Genomic DNA, 25,908 nt, shown 5'->3' on the forward strand with positions numbered 1-25,908 from the left:
GCCTACTTACACCAGTTCAGTATCCCAAGTTTAGTTTCTTGCCTGAGCTGCGCAGGGGCTGTCTTGTTCATAGTCTTGCTGAATCATCAAAAACACTAGGCACTTTGTGTGAGATCCACATAAGCAGCAGTTATAACGTGGTGATTTGTTGACAGCCTCTGCTTCTCAGGGGTTTCAGATTACAAGGGGACCACGCAAAGACATGCTTCAGTGAGTTATGTGAGAGCTCTTCCTGTTTAGATAAAACACAAACAACAAAGGTACAAAACGTCATAATGAAAACGTAATCCCTGTGAATGTGTAATAATAATATGATGATTGGAAATATATTAAATCTTTTTTATGGTACAATTGTAAATAGTGATACATAAGCTAACAATGAGATGATAACACAAAAAGTTCATTACAGTATTGTGGGAGAATCTGGGGGTTTATGGGTGTAATAGAATTTATGACACTTTGACTAAAGTATGGTTTCACAAAAGAGGCCTCAGGTCCTGTGAGTATGTTGTTTTGGGTTATAGGGCACTAGATGTTCCTAACATAAGACAGAAGTGTCCCAGAAGTCTCTGTTCTTCTTATACTGATAACTTGGGAAACAGACACTCTTACCTTGTCTCATCTTTAGATGATGTAACCTGTAAACCACCCACCGTTCTTATCTTATCTTAGTCTGAATGGAATAGACTTCTGTACATAATGAGTTTGTGTTCCATATTGTCTAAAATAAGTGAAACACTGTCTCACAACAACACTGCATTCCAAACACCAATCAGAGAAAAAACAAAATTAAACTTAAAATAAACCAAATTATAACACAATGTAAAGAAACCTATTTGGAACACTGGAAAGAAGAAACTAAAAGCCAAAGTAGATCAGAAAGTTATCTGGCCCTAAAAATAGATTATGAACTGGCAGAATATCTCTCAGCTGTCAGAGATAGAAAGCAGAGACAGATCCTAACCAACTACAGGCTCAGTGATCACAAGAAGGCTCAGTGATCACAAACTGGCAATCGAAAACGGAAGACACAAAAAATCATGGCAACCAAAAGAAATCAGAATATGTGGTCACTGTTCGACAGGTGAGACAGAGATGCACTTCCTCCTACAATGTAAAACATTCAGTAAAATAAGGAACATTTACTTTAACAAGTTCAGCTCTGTAATCTCAGATTTCAAAGAGCTAAATGAGCTCTCAAAATTCAAAATAAACTCATAGGAGAAGCAGACATTTGTATTTGTATGTTTTAACTGCAAGTCAAATTTTTTTCTATTTAATTTTTATTATTATTATCTATGTTATTTTTGACTTATCTAGGCTATATATACAGTATATATAGTTCCAACAGCAAAATCACAATTCTTCTGTTGTTTTGTTGTTGTTGTTTTTATTTCACACGTGCTTTGTAAACGTCTGTTTCCCATGTCGGTAAAGCCCCTTTGAATTGAATTAAACATATAGGTTGTTTTTTTTACTATTGCTAAAAGTAGCTAGTTTCAGCTTTAGCTACTTTTGACTTCTGATACGTATTCACACATCACATCGACAACATGTTGGTTGGAAACTCCCAAGTTTGGGGAATTCCAGCTTGTTAAAAATCCTGGTATAAACAGTTGAGTTCAGGGCCGGAGGAAATCTTTGTTCCAACGATACTAAAACAAAAATGTGAATTTGATGCTTAAACGATGTAGTTATTCAAACAACCTATAAACGCTCCATCATCATATTTGGACTTGTCTCTATCTGTAATTCATCTTTGAAAGAAGACAGATGAAGGCTGTGCGTGCTCAGAGGGCTGTTTGGAAAAGCAGTCCCACAAAAAAATAAAATCAAATGTCTGATAATCTCGAAACCTATGTGTATGAACGCATCTCGTAAAAATCCGGAAGCGTGTCGTCATTAGCAACAACAAACCCACCTGCCTTAAATGACAGCGGAGCTCAGCAACTCGCTGTTGACTCCTTGACTCAGCCTGTGACAGCTGGTTAGAGACAGTCTGGCAGCATATCATGAATAAACGGGCACGTTAAAGCGCATACATTTAATATTAGTCATTGAGTACACGGCGTTTTTCGTCAACAGACGGGTGAACCGTTTATCGGTTGCTCTTTTTCAGCCGTCCTCCTTCTCCGACACATTAACGTTAGCTTAGCTTGCTAGCAGTCAGCGACATTATGGCATGAGAGCTCTTCCTCATTGCTTTTACCAAGAGGGGCAGTTCTGCTTTCACTGGCTGACTTAGTGGATGATAAATCCTCGGAGACTTCCCGTAAAAGGCTCACAAACTGCTATGGAGCCGTCCGCGGCTTTGGGCTGTGTGAACATTGGCAGTCTGACCAGCACCTTGCCGGTGATCCCCTACCAGAAGCTGACAGACCTGTACTACCTGAGCAGAGGGGGGTTTGGCACCGTGTTCAAGGCGCAGCACTCCGACTGGAGGACCACTGTGGCTATCAAGTGCCTGAAACTCGACTGTCCTGTTGGAGAAAGGTACCCTGTGTCTTTGTGATCACCTCATCTAACAATTTAGGCCATGCAACTATAAAGATAAATGAACTCTTAAACAGAAACTTACACTGTGTTATTCCAGTGAAAGGCTGCAAAAAAGTGCAGTCACAGACAACTGGCTGAGTAGGAAATCAGAGCATCAAGACTTGACCTGGTGTCAGTTTTAATCAAATGTAAGTCTTGCAGGTACATTTGAATCAGATGTAGCCATAGTGTCCCAGGTGTTGTTTTATGGCTCTGTCTATGGGACAGCTACAGGGTTCAAACATAAATGCATAGCATAACAACAACATTTTTGATAAGGATTTATTAAATTTGATCGTTAAAGATCTGTGACCAAGACATTTAATGAACAGGATGTTCCGCAGTTTAAAAATCGTCATGTCAGTGCTCTCTGGTGCACCAGCTATGTAATGGAGACACCGTGTCTATGTTGTTTTAAACATATCTTGGCATTTCTGTATATGCTGATACTGATATATTTGCAAAAAGCTAAAATTATCCGATATATTGGCTCGGCCGATTAATACTGTAGCTCAGGCTCCAATAGGTGCTATTGTTGTGCCCCAGGAGTTCTGTCATTGCTTTCTCTTTGAAAAAGGTGTGTCTCTAGATGCCATAATCACTCTGCCTTCCTGCAGTTGAGGTTCAAGAGAAACTTACTCATATCCACACATTTAAAGCTGATCTGCACAAATTCGTAATTCTTCCATATTTTGAATACAGTGGCCCTTTACTCCCCTGTGTAATGATGCAATGACAGTATCGGGTGGGCAATAACTCAATATTATCATGTATTGAAGTTCAACTAGATCATATTGTGTTGATATGATTCATTAATATTGTCATTCTACACATTTCTGTTGTTCAGATGAATGATTCTGATCAACCTGTACTTAAAAACTAACAAAACCAGTTATTAAATTGTTTTGTCTGACAAACACAAAGAATTTGGGATGATGTAACACATAACAATGGGACACAGGTCATTGCTTTAAATATCAGTTAATCATGTGTAAAATGATTGATAAATATCATATTCGCCATATCATGATATTTATCAATTATCTTAAAGTGTCCAGATTAATATTGTGATAATAATTTCATAGTGCCCAGCCCTGAACTTCAAAGATTCATTTCTTGTGCGTGCTTCTTGTAACTCTGTACCAACGACACTACAATTGTCATCACTGTTTTGTCATTTCTATCACTTTGTCTGAGAGCAAAGACTGACTCTATATCACTGGCTGTGTTTCAGAGAGAGGAACTGCCTGCTGAAGGAGGCAGAGGTGCTCCACAAAGCCAGGTTCAACTACATCATCCAGATCTTTGGCATCTGCAACGAGCCCGAGTTCTTCTGCATAGTCACAGAGTTTATGAGCAATGGCTCTCTGGACCTGTTGCTCCACGAGGTAGCTATATGTCATCAAGTAACTTCATAACGCTAAGAGCTGTTCATTCAGAAACCAACCTGGTCCTAACATCATAATCCAAGGCTCAATCGTAATGAATTAATATGGATTAAGAATTAAAAATACATCAGCTCTCCTTGGCTTTAAGGCATTTATCACTCCACACTGTAACTAAACAGAAACTAAAAGTGGTTTGACTTTGACTTGCAGTGTTGAACCTTATAAAATAATTTCTTGCAAGTTTTTGTTTTGTATTCAATCAAATGACTCAAATATAGAGACATCTTAAAAGTTCCACAGTTCTTTTTTTCCCTTTTGTTGCCAAAGTGTCTGAAGTGAAAACAGTCTCTCTGTTCTTTTGCTATGTCTCTTTTATGCCTCACTCATCATGTACCTGTATGCCTGGCAATCCTGCCTGTAAGATGGCAAGCAAAAGTGAAACTTGGACGTATTCACAGTCTCTGATGTAACTTTGTAACTTTGAAACAAGCAGGGGAAGAAATGCTAATCTGGGAGGACAGCAGACTTAGTTTGGGGAAATTCCCATATGTCATGGTGTAGTTAATTTTCTCACCCTTTATTTCGTCTTCTTGCATTTCTTTGTTTTGTAGTCTAAATGTAGTATAACGTGTCGTCTCCCTCTGCACTTCCCTAAATGTGTTTTATTGAGACTTTTATTGATATTTTTACACCTGGTCTGTCGTCTCTGCATGCAGAAGGACATGTACCCTGCGCTTGCCTGGCCTTTGCGACTGAGGATTCTGTATGAGATTGCCCTGGGAGTTAACTTCCTCCACAACATGACCCCACCCCTCTTACATCATGACCTAAAGACCCAGAACATACTGTTGGATGGGGAATTTCATGTTAAGGTACGTGTGTCAGCTAGAATTTGGTACAGTTTGAACTTTGTGTGACCAAAGGAAACAAATGTTTAAGAGTTTCACTGCGTGCAGTTGTCTACTGTTACTTTAAAAAGCACTGTGTGTGTGTGGCAGATTATCTCCCAGTTATGACATGTTCACTGAACTCCCATGTTGACCCAAACCATACAGTAGGGGATATGCACACATCTATTTTTTTTACATTGTTTGTTTACTTAATTGTTATTAGTAGAGCTGAAACAATCCTAACTCTGGCACACTTGACTGATGCTCAATTAATTGATCGGTCGATCGAAGAAGAAAATTAATCAGCAACTATTTTGATAATCCTTTCAGTCATTTTTCAAGCAAATTCCAAAAATACTCTGGTGTAAGGTTTTCAAAGGTGAGGATTTGCTGCTTTACTTTGTCATATAAAAAAGTAAACTGAATATCACAGGGATTTGGACTGTTGGTCTGATAAAATTAGAAGTCTGAAGATGTCACCTTGGGCTCTGGGGAATTATAATGGGCATTTTTTGACAATTTATAGATAAAATTTTGAGTTAATCGATAATGAAAATAATTGTTAGTTGCAACTGTGATTATAAGTCCACACTTTACCTTGTAGAAAAAGTGCTACTTCAAAAGCACGTTGTGCTAATAAAGTGTGTCATATTAGTTGCCACTCTATAAAACAGGACAATTCTGCCACAACATAGCTAATGTTCTTGGAGCCCCAATCAGTTGTCTTTAATTGATAAAAGAAAAAGCTGATCAAAGAAAAAAATATGTCTAGAATTCTTAAATAATGCTAAAGTTCTGCTATTGTTCTGTCCAGATTGCCGACTTTGGCCTTTCAAAGTGGCGGCAGCTGTCCGTCAGTAAAGGCTCAGGGTCCAAGCCCACAGAGATGGGGGGCACAGTGATCTACATGCCCCCTGAGAAGTACGAACCATCCAAGAGCCGTCGGGCTGATGTGAAACACGATATGTACAGGTGAGACACCAAATCCCAATAACTAGCAATTAGAAATAGGTTGGACAATAGAATGATACAATAAGTACATTCTCCATTAATCTGGGTATGGTTTTAGTATCCGTAACATAAGTTGATGAACTCAGTTGACTTTATTGCACGTTTTTTTTAACTGACATTAAATATTTGTCAAATATACAATCAGTAGCTGAAATGACGTTTTCCAGACTGGCAAGGTGTCAGTGTGCTAGCGTGGGGTTGGATTGTTAGCATACCAAAGCAGAACAGTGCTGGAATTTGTGCCAGAGACTAAAACTGTTGATCATTCCAGACTGAAGGTCTGATTTCAGGAATCTGTCAGAGAGGGGGAGTGGTGACAAGAAAAAAAAACACAAAAAAATTAGATATGAATCTCTCCTGGTTTGTGGCTGATGCAGTATCTTAAGCTTTTGGGCAACAGGTTTGGACTGCTGCAACAGTTCATTCAGTAATTGCTCTCCCTCAAAGCAGCCTCTCTGTTTAGCTTGTCGTAAAGTCCCTCAGCTCTATAGGGGAATACCCGTCGAAAAGAATGATGTAATCTAATTTCCCTTAACTGTTTCTCTCCATGTTGTTTACATTGTAGCTATGCCATCATTATGTGGGAAGTGCTGTCCAGGCAGATTCCATTTGAAGGTAACACATTATTTATTATGTGGCATTCCTGTTTTTTGTTTTTTATATAAGTTTGATTTGTTGCTCTCTCATTCTGTTCAGTTGCACTTTGTTTCATGGAGCTAATCACTGATCTGTGTGTGTGTGTTTGTGTGGTCAGACGTGACCAACCCCATGCAGATCATGTTCAGTGTGCTTCGTGGGGCGCGTCCTGACACGGGTCTGAACAGTCTGCCTGCTGACATCCCCAGCAGAGAAACCCTCATCAGTTTAATGACCTGCGGCTGGACCTCTAACCCCGATGAACGACCTTCCTTCCTCAGTAAGCTCACACAAATAACTCAAGTACAGAATACCAACCTCTCAAAGGATTGCCCCAGTTTGACCTTTTTCACAGTTTGGGAAGACATCTATATTCATGCTGAGTAACAGACAAATCTTTCTGGTCATTGCTAAATTTTGATCCTGACAGAGCAGTGACTAAGCATAAGCTTCCTGTCACGTTATTGAAATTTTCTCTGCTGTCTTCAGTGAAACTGAAAAATGGTGAAGCTGGGCTGAAAACTAATATCTTAATATTTTAAGTTGATGAAATGGCTCCGTAAATGTTTTGGGTTTTTTTTTTCAAATTAGAACAAATAATTCACCAATCTTTGATAAATGCTGTTTGATGAACAGCAAGTGACTTTCATGAACATTATTAAGCATTTATGTGTTTTAGACAAAATAAAACAGTATAATACAAGTTCAAAATAATCAGGTTCTGTCCAGGGAGCTGAATGTCACCATAAATTCTCTTTGTGACCACATCTGAAATAATCAAAGGCACTTTTTGATCATCAGAACATGGAGCAGATTTATGAACTTAGTTTTCCATTCAGACATTTATACACAAACTGCAGAGTCACAGCAACAGTCGCATATTTTCCACATTGTTGGAAAAAATTAAGGTCTTGATTTATCTGTCTTCATGTTCTTGTAGTAAATGTACTGAAACCATATAACCGTGAACTTGAGTGTAACAATTAGCAGGTTTCCATTTTATTTAAAAGGGCACTAAAATCACCAGGGAACATTGTTTCTGACCACACTGACTACAAAAGCACATGACTGAAGTGACACCAGTTAAAAAACGTTTTGACCTGCATTGTTTCCTAGATGTCGCAGTGTGATAGTGATATACAGTAAAGGTGTGACGTGTTTACTGCCATTTCAGAGTGTTTGATTGAGCTGGAGCCCATGGTGAGGAACTTTGATGAAATTGACTTCCTGGAGGCCGTGTTGGAAATCAAGAGGTCAAAGGTCAGTCAGGAGTCTTCTCACAGTTCTTCGTTTAAACCCCAAAATACAAAAATATATATTTTCTCTCTTACCTGTAGTGCTATTTGTCCATCTAGATTGTTTTGGTTTGAGTTGCCGGGTTTTGGAGATATCAGCCATAGAGATGTCTGCCTTTTTTGAATATAATGGGACTATATGGCACTCGGCTTGTAGTGCTCAAAGCACCACAACAATACATCAGCAGGAACTATCGGTAGAAAGAAAATAGTTCCTGCATGAAACTGCTCACAACAAATCTGTGGATTATCTTGAGTAACTGCATCATGATTTCTGGAACGAGACGTTGCTGTTGAGTTTTGACTGACGATACTGTACTGACACTCCCCCACAGACACACACACACTCACCGGAGAGCCTCTCAGCCTCTCTGAGCCGCTAATGTTTGACTAACAGCCAGAAACACCAAAAATATAAAAGACATTTATTTGGAGAAAAGCGAGCAACATGTTGTGTTCTGAAACTAAAACCAGCAAACGTTTAGTGTATTTGCTTGATAAATGAACAAAAACAAGCTATTATTTAAGCTGGCGTGTTGAACTTTTGTCTCCCCTTTCAAGCAGTGAGAGTAATTACACAAACACTGTTGATACGTGCTTATGGTGTATGCGTACAGTGAGCTCGCCACAGGCTTGTATTCAGAAATAGTTACAAAAATACAGTGAAGACAATAATCCATTATTTAGGTAGAGTAAATGTAATAGCTACATAGTCTACTCCAAATGTTTTACCAACCTGTCCAAGAGCAGTAACGTGACATCTGTGTCTGCCCTCGGGCCCGTCTCTCAGTGCTCTCCAACAAGGAAAAGCTAAAGTTACACCAATGGCTATCCGTGTTTCTCGGAACGCTGAGTTTCTTTTTTATCTGGAGCATCAGAAACTTTTCTTGAACGCTTCTTCGGTTTTTCTCCTACTTGCTGTAGCCTACTCCGTTGCTATGGTTGCTCCAGAGCCATGCAGAGAGAGAGTTGGGTCATCTCTTGGCTCATGGCTTTATTGGCATGACTGCATACAATACAATGTTGCCAAAGCATATTAACACAAACTATACAATAATAATAAACAAAATAAACAATAATAAACATTCTCTCCAATGGACCTGTTTTTTGTTTGTTTTTTGTTTTTTTACAGCAATGACAGATCGCAGAGCTCTCTACATGGCTCTGGGTCGCTCCCCGCTTCCACTCTGGCAAACCAATCATTGTTGGTTGGTGTAAAACACTTCATTACCAGTGCGCCAGTGCGGGAATGTCGCCACAGACACCAGATTTAAAAACTCTATATAGTATATATAGTCCCGCACTCTAGCTTTAAGATTTTAATTGATTACAACTCACAGTTACAGGAAGCAGTTTCATCTCTCAACTCATACCATAGGTGTTCCCTTTTACTAAACACCCAGCTGTGGGGGTTAGTAACCGTACAGGGAAGGTCAAAGTTGTAACTGTGTGTAATGAAGCAGTACTGTACTATGAAAAGCAAAACACATGTTGGTGTTTTATTACACAATCTAGGACCTGTTTGATCATGTCTCAGTGGTGTTAGGAAATAGTCTGACTGTATAGATGGATAAAGGAGATCCCCCTGTTCGTGAATATATAGTTACTTAACAAGCGTCACACAAAGAAGGGGACCTAAATGTTGAACTGTGTGTAATTTGGGGCAGTTTGAATTGACTGTGTGACTAAGAGAGGATGATGGGTCAAAATAAGTATTTCATAATTTCCCCTTAACATATCCTTCCTCGTTTCAGTCTTGGTGTGTGTGTGTGTGTGTGTGTGTGTGTGTGTGTGTGTGTGTGTGTGTGTGTGTGTGTGTGTGTGTGTGTGTGTGTGTGTGTGTGTGTGTGTGTGTGTGTGTGTGTGTTCAAGTGAATGAGACCACTGTTTCCAGTTAACACTAGTCAGGAAACACTAGTGAAGTTATACACTACATCCACAAAACTTTTTTTAAAATAAATAGTTACTATATATTACTTTTAACTGATAAGAACTGGGATACTCAACAAGCTTTTAACATCAGATGTACATTAGGATCCTTGAGTACGAGCAACACTTAAAGACAGCAAAACTTCCACCAGGAGAGAATGTAGTGAAAGTGAATATTTAACTGTGTGGTCAGAAACCACTTCTTCTCCACAAGCTGTTTGGCATAGTTTACAGTCATTTTTTTTTCCTTTTGTAAATCTAAAGAACATATTCCCTTGGTCCTGTGAACAAATCCAATTTTCAGTGTTTTCTTGTCTATGAGGGTTAGCAAATAAGGTGTCTTATTTTAGTTAATAGTAAATGTATTGGCTTTGATTTTTGCATATTTTTGCACATTCTTAACATTTGATTGTTCCCTACTACTCTTCCCTTTCCCGTCAGTGTGACTTACTCCCCTCTTCTTCCTTGTTCCTCCACAGTTGATGGGGAGATCTGGCTGTTGTTCAGCCCAGTCAGTGTGTGAGAAGAGGAGTGAAGAGGGATCCCTGAACATGCTGAAGGACAGGCCCAGCCCCTGGCCGGTCAGTAGCTAAAATGTCTGTGGAAATATCAAGATAAAGTCTAATAATAAACAGTGAAGCTTGGGGATGCACTTCTACATTCAAGCCTTGTCTGTTTTTGGTGTTATGTCTGTAATGTCTGCGTGGAAATGTAAAATAAATATCGCTGTTTGTTCTGCCAAAGGAGAGCTCCACCTCAGGCTCAGGCTCTTGTACCTCCCAGGACACAGACATATCTCTACCAGGCGCCCTCACCAGCAGCAATGCTGCACCATCTAAAGGTAAACACAACAGGCATTTTATGTATTGTCATCATTTACTGAGTGGCTATGCTGCTGTATCTCTACTAATATAAATCATTTAATGTGATCCGATATGAAATAAAGGTCAAGCTCACAGTACCACGCATTAGGTTTTATGTAAAAATCTGTATACAATATAAGTTTTGCCACGTGGGTGCATCACACATCTTTCTTTTTTGCATTGGTGCAGTATACCATTACAAGATGACAGGACAATTGGACAGGGTTAAAACATACAGCCATTAGGACTTTAAGACAAGTACAGTACAACAGTTTATATTGAACTGGGAAGTTGAGTTTGGCTAGTGTTTGTGACATGACATGTAAGATTAGGTGAGGTATGAGGTAACAAGGAAGTCTAATGAGTAATGACAAAGAAAAGAGGGAAAGAGACAAGGTAGGGAGAATAATAAATAATAATAAGTAATAATAATGATGAAAATAGAGATGAAACACATCTTCTTCTACTCTTTCTGATGTAGAGGGGCTTCCATCGTCATTCTTAGCTCATCCTCTGGAGCCTCCTGAGTCTTTGAAGGACAACTGCACAATCAACAATCTGAATGGCTACCAGAGCGCCAGGCCCCTGAATGATTTGAACATACCCATCAAACCAGGCCTGCCCGACACTGAATGTGAGACATTGCTGCGTAACCTCACCCTCAAGCCACAGCTTCAGCAACAAGGTACAAGCAGTTAAAGCATAATGGATGAAATGGGTGATAATAATAATAATGCAACTTTAACTTTAACTTCTGGAAAGTTAAATAAAATGTTTTTATCGTTTTACCAAAATTTACAACCGAAATCTGATCCCTCCTCTCTCTCTCCTCACTAGCAGCAGATTATTCTCCACCCTTACGGCACTCCCCTCCCTCACAAGGCCCAATCGCCCAGTGGATCGCGACACGGCGTGAGGAGATTGTCTCCCAGATGACAGAGGCCTGTCTGAACCAGAGCTTGGACGCCCTGCTGGCCCGCTCCATGCTGATGCGGGAGGATTACGAGCTGGTGGTGAACCAGGCCACGCGCACCGCCAAGGTCCGCCAGCTCCTGGACAACTGTCATCGACATAACGAAGACTTCTGCCGCATTGTCGTCCGCAAGCTGCACGACAACAAGCAGATGGGCCTGCAGCCGTACCCGGCTGAAATCAGCTCCCCTACCACAGCCCTCCTCCCCAGCGCACCGCCGCTGTCCACCTCCTACAATATCCCCAGGAACATGTAGCAGTATTCACAGCCAAGCCGTGGAAACAATCCAGATTATAGACTGTGCCAACTTTACACTACAGTTAACTTTTACTGGTTCCGTTGTCATCAAGGTGGTCAACATGGTTTCCTTTCCCTTGAAAAGACTGAGAAACGGCTTTTTGAGCAAAAAGGGTCACAGGTACAAAACTAAGCTATTGGCTTTGAAGTTAATATCCACTCATCAACTAGAGACAAAAGGTTTTATTCTGTATAATCTGAATCAAACGATTCTGACTGAATCAGTGATTTTATTTGACAATATTACAGATTTAATGAGGTAATTTATTTATGGTCCCTTTATTCAGTGTATTTTATTGCTGGGTTTCTCTCCTTTTGGTACATTATGCTTTTGTCCCCAAAGCTCAGTTGCCTTTATGTGATAGCATAATAATTATGTAGCCCAATAGTTGTGTGTGTGTGTGTGTGTGCGCGCGCGTGCGTGTGTGTGTGTGTGTGTGTGTGTTGCCTTATTGGTAGAATGTAAACATCCTCAATACACTCAGTTGATCTGAGTAAGTGACAGGAGGACTGTTAACATGCTGGAAAACTTAGAGCAAAAATAAGGTTTATTCCTATTATAGCAATCTTAAAGTATCATGTAGTCATTATAAAGGATAATTATCCTGATCATTTTTACCACCCAAGTGAAGTGAGTATGTGGCACTCACAGCTATGAAGAGTGTCTGTGTCTTTGTAGTGAAGACTATGTGATGACCTACATTAAATCTTTGAAAAAATGCACAGTCAAGTGTTGTGCAAGGATGACTTCAGAGCTAATTATAGCAATCCAACTACGTGATCTTGAACGTAAACAGCTTCATGTAACTTATCTGAACTGTTGGAATGAGTTTGGATTTTGGTAGACTGTTGTCATGTGACTGTATGGAAAGTTTTTGTCCCTGACTTTTTTTTTTTTTTTTTTTTTTTTACTGCTGAGCTAAAGAGAGTCCCTGGGACATGGAGTAAAGAGGAAATTGAGATTGTAATAAAATCTGTGTCTAGATTAAAAGTGGACCAAAGTGATCTGCCCTAGGATTTCTTTTGGTCTTCTCAAATAGTGGCCTCACCTCTCAGTAAATTTCAATAATGTTCCCTTTAGACACTTCAGACTCATCTGGATGCTTCCAGAGTTACAGTTGCTCCATGGACTCTGAGCTAAGAAGAAAAACAAGCTTCACATTTTTGATCCTACTGATCTGTTCTGCAGATGCATAAGACAACTGCAACACATGAAGAGCAAACCTGCTTTGCTTGTAGCAAACCTTAAAATGTACTTGCTTTATACAGTAAAGTTAAAGCAGTCACTCTGCTCAGTTTAAAACTCTTGACTCAGTACAACGTTTTCTACTGTAGCTGTGCTTCCTAATCTGCCAGTAACACCTGTTTATAGAATCATTTTCTCTCTATTTCTCAGAGATCAGTAACATTCAGCAAGGTGTAATCCTGTTAAATGCAAGAAAATACACATTCACATGAAGACAGTAGCACCAGTTCATCTGTGTAAATGAGAGTAAAACCTTTTTGTCAGCCCCTAGGTTTGTCGTTACTTCATATACCTGCCAACACTTCCGTTTTTCCCGGGTTTCTCCCGTATTTAAAGGCCATCTCCCGGCGCCCTCCCGGGAAACTCCCGCAATTTGCATGGCCCTCAAACTTTATTATGAATACACGGATCCAGGTTTTGGCTGTTTGTCTGACGTCTCCAAGTTGTCTGATCGTCTATGAAACACAATCCACACACTACATACTATTTTAACCCATCTGTCACGCAACCTGGCAACCCACACCGCGATCCAAGGGGCACGTGCGCGGCTGCTCTCAGGCAGACGGGAAACCTAAATGTTGGCAGGTATGATTCACACATTACATACAGCAGACATTGGCGCCGACTTGGGTTAAACATTGGAGGTAATGTAGGTAATGTTTGATGGCGTCATGTCGTGAGGAGACTGCGTGCGCCAACAAAGTTTGGGCTGTTTCTGTAGTTGTCCCTATAAAGGCCTGCTGGCTCTCGGAATGGCTCTTATCAACATGTAGCTTAAATGTCAACACACGGCTGTTCTCTGGTGCGCCTTTTTTTTTTTTTTCTTAATAGCCAAGCCTACCAAGGAAACAGCATGATAAGAATTGCAGGTCGGTGAGAAAGGCTCCGGCTGAAATCTACCAGCACACACTGACCCAGCTAATGCTCGCCAGAAATGTTTTCGACAGCATGTGGAAAGCTAACAGAACAGCCTACCAAACAACCGGGCACTGCCAGGACATGGAGATTGACAAAAGAAGCTGCTAACTGCAATGTTGTCTAATTTATAATAAAGAAACTTTATTTATGAAATGATATCTGTTGCTAACTCACGAACTCGATGGACACGTTATAGCAAACATGGTGTTTTTCTTCTTCTGCCGCTAGTGAAGCCAATGGGACAGTCAGTGTAGGCTAAGCTACAGGAGGAATGGCACAGTCAGAGTGCAGTGTGTAGCTGTGTTAGCAAAATAAATTGATTTTTAAAAAGTCGTCTGGTCGTGTTTGGAGTTTTTCAAACGCCAATGGAATTTATTAGGCTATTATAATTTTACCACCGCGTTTTTTCCTGCTTTGCACCAGGATCCGATAGATGGCGCCAGTGACAGCATGTTCTTTGTGCCTAAATGCATTGTCGTTAAGTCAACTAACGATTATTTTTAGCATCAATTAATCGGACGATTATTTTCTCGATTTTGGGCTATAAAATGTCAGAAAATGGTAAAGTATAGTTCACTGTGCCCCAGGGCCCAAGGTGACATCTTCATCTTTGATTTGTCCAACCAGCGAGTCCCAAACCGAAAGATATTCAGTTTACTGTCATAGAACGCTAAGAAAACCAGCAAATAATCACATTTGAGAAGCTGGAAATAGTGAATTGTTGGTATTTTTACTTAATCAATTAAATCGGTAGATATTTTTATCAAAATAGTTGCAGATTAATTTTCTTGACATATGGATTGATTGACTAATCGTTACAGCTCTAGTGTGAATGTTGTGTGCATATAGTTTCTTGTTAAGGGCCTTACAATTTGTCTTCATCACTGCCTTCGTTTCCTCAAATGGGTGCTTAAATTACAGTAATGTAGCTGTGGCGTTTACTGTCTGTGCAATCTATAAATTCACCACAGAATAACGTTTGTTTGGTTCCCATTTCTTTAAATAAATGCACTTCATCCTTTTATTATGTGGATGCACAGGTTCCCCATCATTACGTCCAAAGTGAACTGCAGTTCAATAAAGAAGTATTATGAAAAACAAAGTGAGAAATGAGCCACAGCAGGTCATTCTTACTAAGACACATTATTAAAGGAAATCGTACACAATGATATTTGTGATAATGTTATTTAAATGACAAGAGGAAGGCCAAGCAAGGTAGATATGCTTCCATAATGTTGGACTAGTCTTTGATAACTGTGCCTCACATTCTGCTTTTGGTCTCAACTATAGTAATGTGCAAATGCCTTATACAAACATATTAGGCAAAGTTGTGTATAAATGCTACACATTTGATAGCCTAAATATGTTGTAACATATTTTGTACTGTAGATGATAGTTTCATCTTTTTTATATATATTTTCATTTGTGATCACTTCTTAAAAACTCATGCATTGTTTATGTTAAGCGATGAATTGATATTTGTAGACTTGCCCACTGCAAAACACCAACCTAATTTAGTGCCCATGTCAGTATCAGTGGATCAAACAATAATATAACATGTTACATAAAGTTCCGTTGATGTGTAGGTGTGGTTTCAACAGAAGCTAGGATTTTTCATATATTGTATCAAACTCTTCATTAAAATGCATACTCTGTTTTTACTCCTGCCCGCTTTCTTCTTCTTGATTTCTTTTGGTGACATCAATCTAAGTGCAATATTTACTCTATTTGCACAGTTTTGATGACAGTACACATCACAATATGTTCTATATCATACAATCTACTGACTCTATGTATGTATGTATGTATGTATGTATGTATGTTGACCCAGAAGCAGCTTGGCTCCCCTCTGGGGGCAGGGACGAGATCTGCTTGTCTTGTCTGAAAATAGCACAGGGGGGGGAACACGAGAGTGCGGTTCGCCTGGTGTTGGAAAAACACCCGTTGTGGTTGTGCTGGTCTGCAGGGATTGCAACATCGACCGTCCTGTTGCTGCCTCTCAGATGTGTTCTCACCAATGTCTCATTGCCTGGTTTAGAGGAGCAGCACTGACCTGAGGGAGACTCTACATGCTCAGAGGAACAAATATACCTGGTGATCTTCTATAAGTAAGCACATAAAGTAAGTTCACTTTTTGTCCTCTTATGTCATAAATTACTACACCGTTTAACTATGTTTTGGTCCTGTCTGGAAGCATAAAGGGTGGGCTATGGGGAAAAGTGTTACTGGGGGATTTGGTTTTTATGTTTCAGTCTTGATATGTGTAGTTAGACATTAAATGAACAGCGCATTTAAGAAAATCAAGCCATATTTATGTGGAATAACTGACTGTTAAATTGGAATAATCCCCTTTTTAATTCTTGCCTTATCATTTCCACATTAGCACTGGACTAATGGGGGATCTCAGGCAGAAGATGGGGGTCATGTCACAGACGATATGCCCAAGTTCACGGGCTCCATCTGACGAGGACTTAAAGGCCCCAAATACTGGGAAAGAAGAGAAAATGCAGATGAAGAGAGAAATCTCCCTCATTAATGGAATCTGCCTCATCGTTGGCAACATGATTGGCTCTGGGATCTTTGTCTCACCGAAGGGTGTACTCATGCACAGTGCCTCTTACGGGCTGTCGTTGCTGATTTGGGCTGTTGGAGGTGTCTTTTCAGTGTTTGGGGCTCTGTGCTACGCAGAGCTCGGCACCACCATCACCAAGTCTGGAGCCAGCTACGCCTACATCCTGGAATCGTTTGGAGGCTTCCTGGCTTTCATCCGCCTGTGGACGTCCATCCTGCTGATCGAGCCGGCCAGCCAGGCTGTGATTTCACTGACCTTCGCCAACTACCTGGTGGAGGCTTTCTACCCCACCTGCCAGCCACCTTACGATTCTGTCCGGCTTATTGCTGCAGCCTGCCTCTGTAAGAAACACTCTTGTGTCTGAGTGAGTGTGTGAGATGAAGTTCAGCATATATCACCCAGAAAGGCAGATTGCAAGAATTAGCTTTGACTGGGAATGTAATTCTTTAATTTTAATCTGTAAAAACGGAGTAAAATCTATGCTGTGTTCTTTTAGCTATAAATGTGCATTATCTACTATCAAACATAAAAGTCTGTGCAATTACAAGATGTTACAGAAAACTACAGGCAGTGTTTGAAATTTACACTCTGATACCCACTCTGGCCTCACCACAGTTCCTGATGTCAACTCGCCATCTCTTGATCACCAAGACGCATTTTTCACGATTGTGCTGCAGATAGAAAAATACTGAAACAAAACACATAACCTTAAAGTTATCATCCTTAAGATTCATGTAATCAAACCCCATTTTTGATACTATTTATGATCTATTTTTCAGTAATAGCCATTTAATTTATTTACATTCAATTATTACCACTCTATATAGTAGTTTTCATTGTTAGTGGCAGAGTCCACCACTCCCGCATTGGATTTAAATTGCCTTCACACACACATGGGATTCGCAAGAAAGAGAGGAATGCATGTAATCCAGCGTTACTGTTTTTAATTTAATCCCATTGATATCAGCCTCACTCTCTGTAGCTGTATTAATGCAAACCCAAGATTTAGCTGCAGTTTCACATTAAAAGCATTCAACTGTTGAAACACAAAGTGGCTTTTATTGTGAAGCAGTCACAGGAAAGGCAATGTATTTGTCAGTGCATATTATCTGTTAAAACAGATAAAAGCTTTAGTACTACCTATTAAGGATGAGATGGGCAAAAACAAGTGGTGGAGTGGTATTATAGCCCTAGTACATATTTAGTATCCATTCATCCCTGTGCCAAACTGTGTGTGTGTGATTGTGGGACATGCATCAGCTATAGTTAGACCGCCAGTCCTGTACAAATACCATTGTGGTTTACAGCCTGGCTTTGTGCTGTGAAGAATGTAGTTAGCAGGAGTGGTATTTAGGTTAGAGAGCAGCAATGCCATGATTCATGAGTCTCCTTACCAAGAAGTGAGCTTCAGTTTCTATACCTACATACTGACTGTGGCTTACATGACACAGAGAAGATGGTCATCGATCTTTGGCACAGGGCTGAGAGATAACAGGCTTCCATTCGATATATATATATATATATATATATATATATATATATATATATATATATATATATATATATATATATATATATATAAGCAGAAGCTATACTAGAAGCTTGTTTGTATAAATTAACATCTCAATCATGCCTTATTCCTCTTGTTTGTTTGTTTTTTTCAGGTATGCTAATCTTTGTTAACTGTGCCTATGTGAAGTGGGGCACTCTGATCCAGGACATTTTCACTTATGCCAAACTCCTGGCACTCTTCCTCATCATCATTGTAGGAATCCTGAAAATATTTAATGGTAAGATTACATAAAAGAATGAATGCATCAGCGGAAACACAATAAATAAATGCCACATGCTTTAATCTTTCCTTTTGTGTAGGAGAAACAAAGAGCTTCGAGCGTCCGTTTGAGGGCTCCTCCACAGATCCCGGAGCCATTGCTTTGGCCCTCTACTCAGCTCTCTTCTCCTACTCCGGCTGGGATACACTCAACTTTGTCACTGAGGAGATTCAGAATCCAGAGAGGTAATGCACACATACAATGACATATAAGATAACCACTCACTCAGACATCTAAATGTACACTTGTGCCTACATGGACATGTTTGACAATTTAGACTTGATTTTACTTCCTGCTTCTGGCAGGAATCTGCTCAGTTTTCTTTGTGGACAGTAAGGGTAAAAATGTAATGACTAACAAAGCTCTGACCAGGTTAAATAAGGTAATACAGATGGTGAAAATGAGCCAGTGGAAATTATACTAAAACCTAAAACTTAATTGACAAACTAGAACTCATTAAATGACAAATGGTTTTTGATCTTACTCTGTATTATTTGTCTCAAATTACAGTCAGACATTTGTTTATGCTTTTATTTAAAGCTGCTATAATCAATGTTTTTATGTTAACAGTGGCTCAAAAGACTAAGTATATGTTTCCCTGCCTGCAACGTTAATGTTTTGGTCTCATCAACCTTGTTTCCAGACACAACAGACAGCTGTTTTACCTTAAACGTCAACAGACACAGTTAGCGACCAACTGGTGAACACAGTGGAGCATTTAGCCGCTAACAAGCCAGACATTTCCCTCAGGGGTTGGTGAAGACTAAAACCAGAGCTAAAATAGGGACAAAACCTGACTTACTTTTGTCAGGTGGACACAAACACAACTCCAAATGAATGCTAATGTTGCTCCAGAACTGTAAATTAGTAACTGGCTAATATGTTAGCCATATACAGTGGTGTGAAAAAGTGTTTGCCCCCTTCCTGATGTTTGTCACACTGAAATGTTTCAGATCATCGAACTAATTTAAATATTAGTCAAAGATTACACAAGTAAACATAAAATGCAGTTTTTAAATGAAGGTTGTTATTATTAAGGGAAAACTAAATCCAAACCTACATGGCCCTGTGTGAAAAAGTGATTGCCCCCTAAACCTAATAACTGGTTGGGCCACCCTTAGCAGCAACAACTGCAATCAAGCATTTGCGATAACTTGCAATGAGTCAAAACCACTGCTGAGCAAAAAGAACATTAAGGCTCGTCTCATTTTTGCCAGAAAACATCTTGATGATCCCCAAGACTTTTGGGAAAATACTCTGTGGACTGACGAGACAAAAGTTGAACTTTTTGGAAGGTGTGTGTCCCATTACATCTGGCGTAAAAGTAACACCGCATTTCAGAAAAAGAACATCATACCAACAGTAAAATATGGTGGTGGTAGTGTGATGGTCTGGGGCTGTTTTTTTTTTTTTTTTGTTTGTTTGTTTGGTTTTTTTTTTTTGCCCAGTCTCTTCCTTAATAATAACAACATTCATTTAAAAACTGCATTTTCTTTTTACTTGTGTTATCTTTGACTAATATTTAAATTAGTTTGATGATCTGAAACATTTCAGTGTGACAAACATGCAAAAAAATAAGAAATCAGGAAGGGGGCAAACACTTTTTCACACCACTGTAAACTTAAAGGTGATAATATCAGTTTTGTGGTTGCAGCTTGTTTCCGCTGCCACCAAGTGGCCAAAATATCAGTTATTGCAGTCTTTTACAAGACATGTTGTAGCACGGCCATGATCAATTCTCTGGCTTATTAATTTTCACCCTCTTTTGTTGTTTGTTTTGTTTAGGCAAATTTGACAGAACTAGTCCCATTGTAAAATCACATGGGATTACATTTTAATCATTCCCTTTGAACAAAGGGAAATGGGCTGTAGAGGTTGGAATTAAACTTGAGTAAAACCCTCACGTGAACCCTGTGTAATCCATTTATTGCAGGTTTTCAGTGAGTCAGTAACGGCTGTGTTGTTGTTGTTGTAGGAATCTGCCCCTGGCCATTGCCATTTCCATGCCCATAGTGACCATTATCTACCTTCTGACCAACGTGGCATACTATGTGGTTCTGGACATGCCATCTCTGCTGGCCAGTGACGCCGTCGCTGTGGTAAGACACCAACAGTCAACTGAGAAAGATAATTCACTCTGCTGCTAAATATAGTCCTGCTCTGCTTAGAAACGGTTGACCCAAGACATTGCACTCTGGCTTCAGAAACTTAAGTGGAAGTTGCTTGCTTGATGTCAATGAAATGTGGACAATATAATGGTCTGAGGCATTGATAGGCTCTCCTGAAAACAGATCTGATTAGACTTCCTCATTCAGAGTGTGTAGTAAACCATGTTAACCCCACAGACATTTGGGAATGCTGTCCTGGGGCCGTTGAAGTGGATCATCCCTGTTTCAGTGGCCATGTCCTGCTACGGAGGACTCAATGCTTCTATCATTGCTGCCTCACGGTAATCAGGAAATGCTGAACAGGCACTGACTTTAGGCTCATATCATGAGTATTTTGCCAATAACTTTCCATCTTTGTTGATCGACGTGCAGGTTGTTTTTCGTCGGGGCCAGAGAGGGCCACCTCCCCAACAGCTTGAGTCTGATTCACCTGGAGCGCTACACACCAATACCTGCACTGCTGTTCAATGTGAGGACCCAAACAACAAAACATTCGCAGGAACGCATGAATATATGAATTCATGTTCTGATAGAATAAGTAACTTGTCATTGTGCTGTGTGGCTGCAGGGGTTAATGAGTCTGATCTTCCTGTGCGTGGAGGACGTGTTCCAGCTCATCAACTATTTCAGCTTCAGTTACTGGCTCTATGTGGGGCTGTCTGTGGCCGGCCTCATCTACCTACGCATCACTCAGCCGGACAGACACAGGCCTGTGAAGGTGCTGCTTTTTTCACTGTTCAGATTCATTCTGTATATAATATAACATACATAGTGTATATATACACAATACTACAGTTCCTGTGGCAATTTCAAATATTGTTATGGATGATGAAGTGACATCATATCTGTAATAGTTTCAAAAGTCCACTTTGAACCCCATATTTATCATTTGGAGACATATCTATAGTTACATTTAGATTCAAGATGAACAGGTTTTTATTTGTTACCTGCTCATGCAATATGTTAAATGAAATGCAGTGTGGGATACTCTTAAGGCTGTCCAAAAAAGGCTAGTGTGCAATAAAGAATAATAATTAGAATAAGAGTTAAACTAAAATAGAAGGAAAAAAAATATAAATATATGTAGTGTAAGTAGTAAAATGTTAGTGTATGTTGGCCCAGTGTGTAGGTGGGCTTTCATGTATGTCCCAGTTGTAAGGCAAATTATACAATAAAATGTACACACTTGAGTGCAAATGTGCAGGGCAATGTTTGGGATTCACAGAGGACAAAGTACTATACAAAAAAAAAAGGATATACAGAGGTCACCATCCTGATTCCCTGAGGGAGGATGCTTTTTCTTTATCCTCTTCAACTGACTTAGCTTGTCAGCCTTTTGTGTACAACCTCAGTCACCTTTTTGTGTTAAATTAACAACAACAACATGCACTCAAAATGTTAGTGGGTCTGTCATGTTGTGCCTTCTCTGATTATGAACATGATCTGAAGCACTGATACAGGTAATACAGTTTCCATAGTTTGTAATGCCATGTAGACACACAAGATACATCAGTTTTACAAACTAACCAGATTTGTCTTTTTCTCTCCACAGTTGACCTTGTTCTTCCCCATCATCTACTGTCTGTGTAGCCTGTTCTTAGTCATCGTCCCTCTGTACGGAGACACCATCAATTCTCTCATAGGAATTGGCATTGCACTGTCTGGGGTGCCGGTCTACTATGTGGCCGTTTACCTGCCTGAGGAGAGGAGGCCCAAATTCATTCACAAGTTAAATGGTAAGTTTTAAACGTAATATTTGAGTGCAGTAGGATGTGTGTTTTCATTTAATTTAAGGGTATGATTAGCAGTTAATTACTGTCCTGTATTTGTTGAACCATGTTCAAACATTTAAAGAGGAAGTGACCAACGGAAGTCACTTCCAGTACACAAAGCATGAGATTACTTTTTTTTATCATTACACAATCGGACACCCTTCACCCAGTTTGTCAAATATCTGTCTCACATGGTTTTATATCACTTTCGAAATACAGCATTAATCATCTTTGATTATCAGAGTCAGCTGTAACTGACCTCTCGACTCTCTCTGTATTTTCCCATCCCTCCTACATCTTCCCTCCTCCAGCCTTTGCCACCAGATCCACCCAGATGCTGCTCTACTGCTGCCTGACTGAATTTGACACAGAGACAGAAGCACAAGCAGGCAGTAAAACGCAGTGAGCTGCAGACAAACCCCGTCGTTCAGTAGCCAGCCGGAGGCCTCAGTCTTGTCCATTTGTTGACTTCCAACAAGGCAGAAAAACAAGGCCTTTCATTGAAAGAGTGTGAGGATTACTTCTGCCAGGTCAAGTTTAAAAGAAAAGGGGAAAAAAAAAAAAAAAAAGACATCTCAAATGGCTCACCACTAAGGAGCAGGCACTTGAGAAGCTGCAAACTGTTGCTTTCTTCTGAAAATGCAATATACTTTTTTTTTTCTACAGAGATCAAGAATATCTTCTATGAGGATTTAATAAAACTATGGCAAAAAATATGTAGCTCAAGCTCACATTTTATTTTTCAGATTTGTGTGAATATGTAAGCTTTTTACTTTTTGTCTGACATTGTTTAAAAGAAAAACATCAAGTAATGAAAATAATGATTATGTGGTTGGAATTCAATCATGTCATAGTCCTACATTTTCTGAAGCACGTCTGATGCTCTTATTTATCCAGGGATATTTTTACAATTTGATTACGTATTCATATGTGAATAACTGTACCATTGTAAAACACTACCAAATTGTCAATTTCAACCAATATTCTAGGATTGGTTTCTGAGCAGTTTCACTGTGAAGTTAAGTGTCTTATTTAAGGGCTATTATTCTTCACTTTAAATGGCTAATTTCAATAAATTTACATATTATGTTATGACATTACACAGGATTTCAGACTTTCAGAGCAGGTTTTTAGAAGGGGGTGGGGGGTAGTACTTCCCAAAAGTACAGGAACTTTCAGGCTGCGATGAACATTTCTGATTGGTCGAGCTCCGACCGGCGGAGCGGCGGTGGTTTGACCATCTGGACTGATGCGTAACCTGTATACCTGAATAGCAGATTTTCACCCGACTCACAAAACCTAAGTTAGCATCATATGTTGTAGAGTTTTAGTGTTATTCACGCTTTAATACCGCGTGGTTGTGTATCAACATTTATAAGCACTGTTTGTGAACTTTCTTCGTCTTACGTTCGGCGCATCTATGTGCTCTTTTTAGCTCAAAGAAAGAGTTCATCAAGCTAGCAGCACAACACGTGACAGCAGCCAAATCTGAAGTATACCCAAGTATTCCAGTATTGCACCCATGGTACGCCTTCCGATCTGCGGAGCCAAACTCGCTGCACTTCGCGGCCAGAGAAAGCTTCTCCTGGAGAGGAGCAACTAACACTGGTGGCTGGGGTCCCGCTGCATGTGGATTGATATCAGATTACTCAAATGAAGATCGATTTGAATCGGAAAATAGATTATTTTGTTTGTTTTTAAGCCCAGCCCTATAGATGACAGTTCAGCGTAGAGAATGTCCTTCTGGATTTGTCTGTTGTGCGCTCTCTCCAGAACTGCTGTGTGTGTGACCCTGTCCCTCCAGGTGATGCCCAGTATATACCTCAGGCAGCGCAGGTGGAAGCTGTTTAGCCTCTGCTTTTGATGTGAGTAGTGAGGGATCCAAGCTTCACTACCATACATGAGTGTGCTGATGACACAGGCTCTGTACACCTGTACCTTTGTGTGGACTCAGAGTATGGGACAATGGCAAACTCAATCTGTGAGCTTCCCAAAAGTAGAGGCTGCTTTTCTGATGCGGCTGCTTAGTTCAGCATCGAGTGACAGGTTGTTGGTGATCAGGTCCAGCTGGTGCCAGTGACCAGACCATGGGTGTCTCCAGGAGACTTTGTGACAGGGTTTAGTCTGGAAGTATGAGTTGGTAATGGATAGGTTGTGGTATGCGCAGAGCTCAAGCAGACGCTGCCCATTCTCATTAATTTTGCCAATGCCATGAGTCCCAAGCAGCCAGGAGTCTCAGTCTGCACCAGTTTGTTGTTTATGACTGCAGTCTTATGGACATCGCTTATCTTTTGTAGGTTGTCTTTTAGTCCGCGCGTCACGGTCCTGGTACCAGGTACCAGCATCCCAAACGTGATGCTGAAGTCTTTACTTTCTTTGTTTTGTTTGGTACAGCCCACTTGTTGGGATAAACCGATAAGCTTCATGCACCCAATGAAGCAGGTAGGCTGGGGGCTGCCCAGCTTGAGGCAGGCAGTAGCTGTCCAGTGAGATCTGGGCATCTCTCCCACAGTCGGAGGCAGCCCCTGGCACCCATTTCACACAGTGAAGCTGGAGTTTCCTCTCCAGGGCACAGGAGGCCTGAGCAAATTGAATGGAGGCCCTGAGTTGCCCGGGTAGCAGGGCTCCCCTACCTGGCGTGAGCCAAAGGAACGGTGAACCGATACATTTGGCATCAGTTCGGCTGTAGGAGTTGCCAGAACAATGCTTCAAAACATTTAACTGCTTAATGGAGTCCAAGCTGGTTTTTTTTCTGTGCTATTTGACCCATAGGCAGTGGTTGGCGGATGCCAGGGCATATCCTGCCACCGGTGGGCCTGTGCAACACTTATCTGGGGCCCACTGCTGCTCCCCATGCAGTTCAGCCTGGGATCGAGTGATACCCAGTTATCGCATGTGTGTTGCCGCAGGGAGGCACTGCAGAAGTCTTGGTGGTGGAGAGGCTGTGTGCTGGCAGGGGGAGGCTTGCGCACTTGGGTCCCCTCTTCACTCCTCAAAGTTGAAGAGCTAGCCAGTGGCAGGTACACAAAAAGCAGGTCGCTGAAAGCAGAAGTGCAGCTACTGCAAAGTAGTGATGGGCGGACCGATTCTTTTCACGGTATTGGTTCCTTCGAGTTGATACATGTAATTGTATCAAACCTCTTGAGTTTTGAAAATGTTAGTTTACATTAATTAAGATGAAATATTCATTTTAATGCATTGATTCAGCATCCCACTTGTGTGTAGGTAGGCTATGTAAGCTAAATACAATGTAACAGAAATGTCACTGACCAACGATCTGTCGTTCTTTGAGCCGGCAAGTAGCAGACTTCCCAGTTACCTCCGCAGCCTTGTGCTGCTGCTGCATTCATGTGGTGTCGGAATTATCTGGAAAAATGATTTTCCTTTTCTCTTCGTTAACAACATGCTGTTTTAAACACACTGAGCAATAAAATACAACACATCTTGTTTGTAGGGTCCATGTCTTTTCCACTTTATAACTTATAGCTCATGAACACACTGAAGTCGGGACAAACGACCATCTGAGGAGCATGGATGCACCATTGGCCTGTTGGCTCGGTTGACTGTGAAGGTCGATTGACTC

The 25,908-nt window shown here is 40.4% G+C and overlaps 2 protein-coding genes across 5 annotated transcripts; both read left to right on the forward strand.

The window, feature by feature from the left end:
- Positions 1-1,219: 1,219 nt before the first annotated feature.
- Positions 1,220-12,822, forward strand: ripk2 (receptor-interacting serine-threonine kinase 2). Of its 3 annotated transcripts, none has more exons than XM_044218211.1 (11): positions 1,220-2,493; positions 3,770-3,923; positions 4,640-4,795; positions 5,628-5,785; positions 6,390-6,439; positions 6,579-6,740; positions 7,635-7,720; positions 10,164-10,265; positions 10,429-10,525; positions 11,029-11,232; positions 11,385-12,822. In XM_044218211.1, exons 1-11 carry the CDS (start codon positions 2,249-2,251, stop codon positions 11,774-11,776), a joined length of 1,806 nt encoding a protein of 601 aa, XP_044074146.1. In that variant the 5' UTR covers positions 1,220-2,248; the 3' UTR covers positions 11,777-12,822. The 3 variants fall into 3 exon arrangements, with proteins under 3 accessions (XP_044074146.1, XP_044074144.1, XP_044074143.1); XM_044218209.1 differs by having other exon boundaries at positions 1,911-2,493; positions 10,432-10,525; XM_044218208.1 differs by having other exon boundaries at positions 1,913-2,493; positions 11,388-12,822.
- A 499-nt stretch (positions 12,823-13,321) lies between these two features.
- On the forward strand, positions 13,322-23,051 carry LOC122886259 (Y+L amino acid transporter 2). 2 transcript variants are annotated; one of them, XM_044218212.1, is made up of 11 exons: positions 13,322-13,648; positions 15,948-16,102; positions 16,365-16,894; positions 18,218-18,343; positions 18,426-18,570; positions 20,361-20,484; positions 20,731-20,834; positions 20,926-21,022; positions 21,122-21,271; positions 22,106-22,289; positions 22,637-23,051. In XM_044218212.1, the coding sequence occupies exons 3-11, from the start codon at positions 16,375-16,377 to the stop codon at positions 22,729-22,731; spliced, it is 1,545 nt and encodes a 514-aa protein (XP_044074147.1). In that variant the 5' UTR covers positions 13,322-13,648; positions 15,948-16,102; positions 16,365-16,374; the 3' UTR covers positions 22,732-23,051. The 2 variants fall into 2 exon arrangements, with proteins under 2 accessions (XP_044074147.1, XP_044074148.1); XM_044218213.1 differs by having other exon boundaries at positions 16,020-16,102.
- Positions 23,052-25,908: the final 2,857 nt, after the last annotated feature.

The sequence above is a fragment of the Siniperca chuatsi genome, linkage group LG13, assembly GCF_020085105.1.
Source record: "Siniperca chuatsi isolate FFG_IHB_CAS linkage group LG13, ASM2008510v1, whole genome shotgun sequence".
NCBI classification, from domain to species: Eukaryota; Metazoa; Chordata; class Actinopteri; order Centrarchiformes; family Sinipercidae; genus Siniperca; species Siniperca chuatsi.

What these genes read in the sequence shown, in the direction of transcription:
- ripk2 (XM_044218211.1), top strand. Translation starts at nt 2,249, where the DNA reads ATGATAAATCCTCGGAGACTTCCCGTAAAAGGCTCACAAACTGCTATG. An exon ending in TGGACCTGTTGCTCCACGAG is followed by an intron (nt 3,924 to 4,639) that starts GTAGCTATATGT and finishes CTCTGCATGCAG; the next exon opens with AAGGACATGTACCCTGCGCT. An exon ending in CAGGCAGATTCCATTTGAAG is followed by an intron (nt 6,440 to 6,578) that starts GTAACACATTAT and finishes TTGTGTGGTCAG; the next exon opens with ACGTGACCAACCCCATGCAG.
- LOC122886259 (XM_044218212.1), top strand. Translation starts at nt 16,375, where the DNA reads ATGGGGGATCTCAGGCAGAAGATGGGGGTCATGTCACAGACGATATGC. An exon ending in GAGATTCAGAATCCAGAGAG is followed by an intron (nt 18,571 to 20,360) that starts GTAATGCACACA and finishes TTGTTGTTGTAG; the next exon opens with GAATCTGCCCCTGGCCATTG. An exon ending in CCAGTGACGCCGTCGCTGTG is followed by an intron (nt 20,485 to 20,730) that starts GTAAGACACCAA and finishes TTAACCCCACAG; the next exon opens with ACATTTGGGAATGCTGTCCT.